Source organism: Belonocnema kinseyi, chromosome 5 (assembly GCF_010883055.1).
Source record: "Belonocnema kinseyi isolate 2016_QV_RU_SX_M_011 chromosome 5, B_treatae_v1, whole genome shotgun sequence".
Classification (NCBI taxonomy): Eukaryota; Metazoa; Arthropoda; class Insecta; order Hymenoptera; family Cynipidae; genus Belonocnema; species Belonocnema kinseyi.
The window spans coordinates 147,497,440-147,501,680 of NC_046661.1; the positions used below are offsets into that span (position 1 = coordinate 147,497,440).

The 4,241-nt window shown below is 25.3% G+C and overlaps 2 protein-coding genes across 3 annotated transcripts in view; one reads left to right on the plus strand and one right to left on the minus strand.

The window, feature by feature from the left end:
* Positions 1–1,789, plus strand: part of LOC117173385 — a 7,293-nt gene extending 5,504 nt beyond the window's left edge. For both annotated transcript variants that reach the window (XM_033361911.1, XM_033361913.1), the window contains one exon: positions 1,047–1,789. In XM_033361911.1, the coding sequence (XP_033217802.1) occupies positions 1,047–1,756 (710 nt within the window). In that variant the 3' untranslated portion in view covers positions 1,757–1,789. The remainder of the gene's footprint in view (positions 1–1,046) is intronic.
* An 82-nt stretch (positions 1,790–1,871) lies between these two features.
* Positions 1,872–4,241, minus strand: part of LOC117173386 (zinc finger matrin-type protein 2) — a 16,490-nt gene continuing 14,120 nt past the window's right edge. The window contains exon 4 of the mRNA XM_033361914.1: positions 1,872–2,143. Coding sequence (XP_033217805.1) covers positions 1,997–2,143 — 147 coding nt within the window. The 3' untranslated portion in view covers positions 1,872–1,996. The remainder of the gene's footprint in view (positions 2,144–4,241) is intronic.

Below are 4,241 nucleotides of genomic sequence, written 5' to 3' on the forward strand. Positions count from 1 at the left end.
ATTGGAAAATCGTATTTTTGGTTTCATTTAAAAGTTTTTTAAAATTGAAAATAAAAATATTTTCTGGTGAAAATATCAAATATTACACTTTTTGTTCAGATTAATTTTTTTTTATCAAAGATTCACCATTTTGTTGAAAATTTATTTTATTATGAAACAATTTCTCTAGCTTAAAATTAAAATATTCAATTTTTGTTCAATTTTTTATTTTTTAGTTAGATTTTTAGTGTAGAAAATGCATCTTCTCGTTTGAAAATTCAACTATTTTATTTACAAAATTTTAAAAATAAAAATGCATCATTGTAGTTAAAATTTCATTTTATTTGGTAAAAAATTTAACAAATTTGGTTGATAATCCGTTCCCTTTTTTGTTGAAAATGATCCTTTTTTTATTAAAAATGTAGCTATTTAATTTTTCTAGAAAATTGTTCTTTTTCCGTTGAAAATTCAATTACTTTGTTTAAAAATACTATTATTTTTTTATTCCAAAATTCAATTATTTTAGTAGAAATGCAAATTTTTTTGTTGTTGATTCAACTTCATTTTTCAAAAATTTGGCTTTATTAATTAAAAACTCAACATTTGCAATGGATTTTTTTTTTTTAGAAAATTATCGTATTTGTTGGTGAAAATATCAACTGTTACCGTTTCTGTTAATCAAAGATTCATCTTTTTGGTTGAAAATTGAACTATTTTGTTGAAAATTCAAGTATTTCGTTGAAAATTTCCTTTTTTTGGTTGAAAAGTATTGTTCTTGTCTGAAAATGTCATAATAAAATGTTAAATTAATTAATCTTAAACTTTTGTCAGTTCTATTATGCACACAAATGTAAAATTCTTTAATAACTGCCCTTCAACTGAACAATGCTTTCGAGATTTTCATAACACCTATTTTTCAAAGAAAAGATTTTCATTTTTCAAGCGTTTTTTATTTTTTTTTTTTTAAACTAAGAACTTCAAAGTTACTATAAAGTAAAAAGCTAGTTAAAAAACATGTGGAAACAGTTAAAAAAAAATCAAAACAATGTTTACGGCTTTTTTTTCAGATAACAAAACACAAAGTATGAATTCTTCGTCAGGCTCCCTCGTGTGGAGCCAGCAGATTCGACCGATTGCATCTACAATGAGCAGCATAACTTTAAGCGAAAGCTTCAATTTCCGAAAGAATGCGGGAATGACTCCCAAGATGAATTTAAAGCCAAAAAATAGCATCGAAACTTTGCGTAATAAATTGAAACACGAATCCCAAATCGAAATCAAGGAAAATACGTCTACAAATGTCTTGAATGCAGACTCCCCGGAAAACTCAAGATACTCAAAACACCCAGATACCCAGGAACCCTCAATGCCTGTTTTAACCAAAGAAACCAATAAGTCGATTCCATCATCGGAAGAGAAAATAACTCAGTATTCTTCGATTACTGAATCCACAAAAAGCAGATCAAGTCCAATTTCAATTTCGCAATTTAATTTCAACTCAAAAAAGACGAGCAGTTTCGTAACAGTTGACGCGACTTACGATTCAGATACAGACATGTTCGATGACTTTGAATGCGAAACAGAAACACCCACATCATCTACTCTATCTCCCAGACTTTTTGCTAATTTTTCATGTCCATATTCCGAAGAAAAATCAAATTTCGCGCCCCAGTCTAGCCTCGATCAAACCTGTTATTTAGAAGAGGAACTGTTTAAATTTTCTAGGGAGGAAATCAAAGCCAAGATCGACCAGATCTTAACATTCCTGGAAAATTGACTCAAATCGAAACGTATAATTTGTTTTTATTATTATATTATTTAATAATCTGATAATATTTTCTTTTCTATGCAGTAAATTCGTGATACTAAATTTAAAATATTAAAACGTTATTTAATAATAAGAGAATTTTATTTATCTATGTAGGAAATTAAGTTTCCTAAAAAGTGCAAATCTCGGTTGAAAAACTGATTGAAAGAAATGATATACTTATGAGTTAATATAGATTTTTCTTCTTAATTATCGTTTCTTTTTTGAGCCAAAACCACTGAAACCCATTACGGCCGCCATTTCGTCGGAAGGCCCTGCGTCCTCATCCTCCTCCTCGTCGAGTATCCTTTTCTTGTCTTTTCTCTTCTCTTTCCTATATTCTTTGACCTTCTCCTCCTGAAATATTAAACGATTAAAACTGAAACCATGCAAATACAAAAGCAGGGCATCTACTGAAATCCTGAAGGGAAAAAAATCCCTGACAATTCAAGGATTTTTTTAAAAGTATTGCTAGGTTTTTCCAGATAATATTTTTCGCATTTTCGTCATTTTTTCAATTTCTTTTTTCACCGGGAATTTTACAAAATTTTCAGAATAAAACATCTGTCGAACTTTGATTTCAACCGTTTTTTAAATAATTTGTTAAATTGTGATCTTTTTCAATTATGATATCATTAGGCTTAGAATGCGTAATTCGACAATCTTTCACTTTTAAAAATTTTCCATGTTAGAGTTTACATTTTTTTAAGACTTGAAAAATTAAAAATTAGAAGCATTTAAAACCAAAAAATTTTGATAAAAAATCATTTTTGGTTGATCAACTGTGAATATAAATTATTCTTGATTTTTTAAATTGAACTGTACTTTAAGAATGAAAATGTCTTATTGGTTAAACAAATGTAAAACCTCGATTAAAAATTTAACAAATATTTTCAATTTTGAAATAACTTCAAAATAATTTATTCATAAGGAAAGGCTTTTATTAAATTTTTAATATTATTTTAGTCTTAATTGATTTAAAATCAGCAATTATAAATTAAAATGTTCAAAAATAAAAAAAAAACTAAACTTTGAATGTTTTGAAAAAATTCCAAGTTAATTAAAAATTTGAAATAATTTTAAATAATCCTGCTATTTGTACAAAGATTTCGATGCAAATGGCGCACGGCCAGATTTGAAATAAAATATAGATTTTAACAGATTTTTAATAAAAAATTTCGAAAATTTTTTAACATTTCTTTCAATTTTGCAGGATTTAAAACATTGGAGGTAAAAGACGAATCCGTTTAAAAGGTGTTTACAAGGGTTGAAAAAATTTTTTAAGTAATTTAGAATTTAAAAAAAGTTAAACAAACATATAAGTGTTTCAAGATTTTTAAATAAAAATTTTGAAGCATTTAAGGGTTGAAAAAATATTTATAAGTTTTGCAAAAATTCCAAATTAATTAAAAATTTGAAATAATTTCGAAGATTTTGGTTATCATGCAGGAATTAAACATTTTAGGAAAAACTCGATTCCGTTTAAAAGGTGTTTACAAGTTCTGAAAATTTTTTTTAAAAATAATTTAAAATAGTAAAAAGTCCAAAAAACATTTAAATGTTTAAAAATTGACATAAAAATTTTGAAGCATTTTAAGGGTTGAAAAAATATTTAAAACTTTTGAAAAAATTCTCAATTAATTAAAAATTTTTTAGTGATTTCAAAAATAATCCGGTTATTTATACAAGAATTTCGATGCAAATAGCGCACGGCCTGATTTGAAATCAAATATAGATTTTGGCAGATTTCAAATAAAATATTTCGAAGATTTTAAAAGATTTTCGGTTAATCATGCAGGATTTAAAACATTTTAGGAAAAACGCGATTCCGTTTAAAAGGTGTTTACAGATTCTGAAATTTTTTTTTAATAATTTAAAATTGTAAAAAAAGTTCAAAAAACATATAAATGTTTCAAGATTTGGAAATAAAAATGTTGAAGCATTTAAGGGTTGAATAAATATTTTTAAGTTTTAAGAAAATTCCAAATTAATTAAAAATTTGAAATAATTTCAAATAATCCTGCTATTTGTACAAAGATTTCGATGTAAATGGAGCACGGCCTGATTTGAAATAAAATATAGATTTTAACAGATTTTTAATAAAAAATTTCGAAAATTTTTTAACATTTCTTTCAATTTTGCAGGATTTAAAAGATTTGAGGAAAAAGACGAATCCGTTTAAAAGGTGTTTACAAGTGTTGAAAAATTTTTTTAAGTAATTTAGAATTTAAAAAAAGTTCAACAAACATATAAGTGTTTCAAGATTTTTAAATAAAAATTTTGAAGCATTTAAGGGTTGAAAAAATATTTAAAAGTTTTGAAAAAATTCCAAATTAATTAAAATTTTTTAATAATTTCAAAAATAATCCGGCTATTTATACAAGAATTTCGATGCAAATAGCGCACGGCCTGATTTGAAATCAAATATAGATTTTGGCAGATTTTAAATAAAATA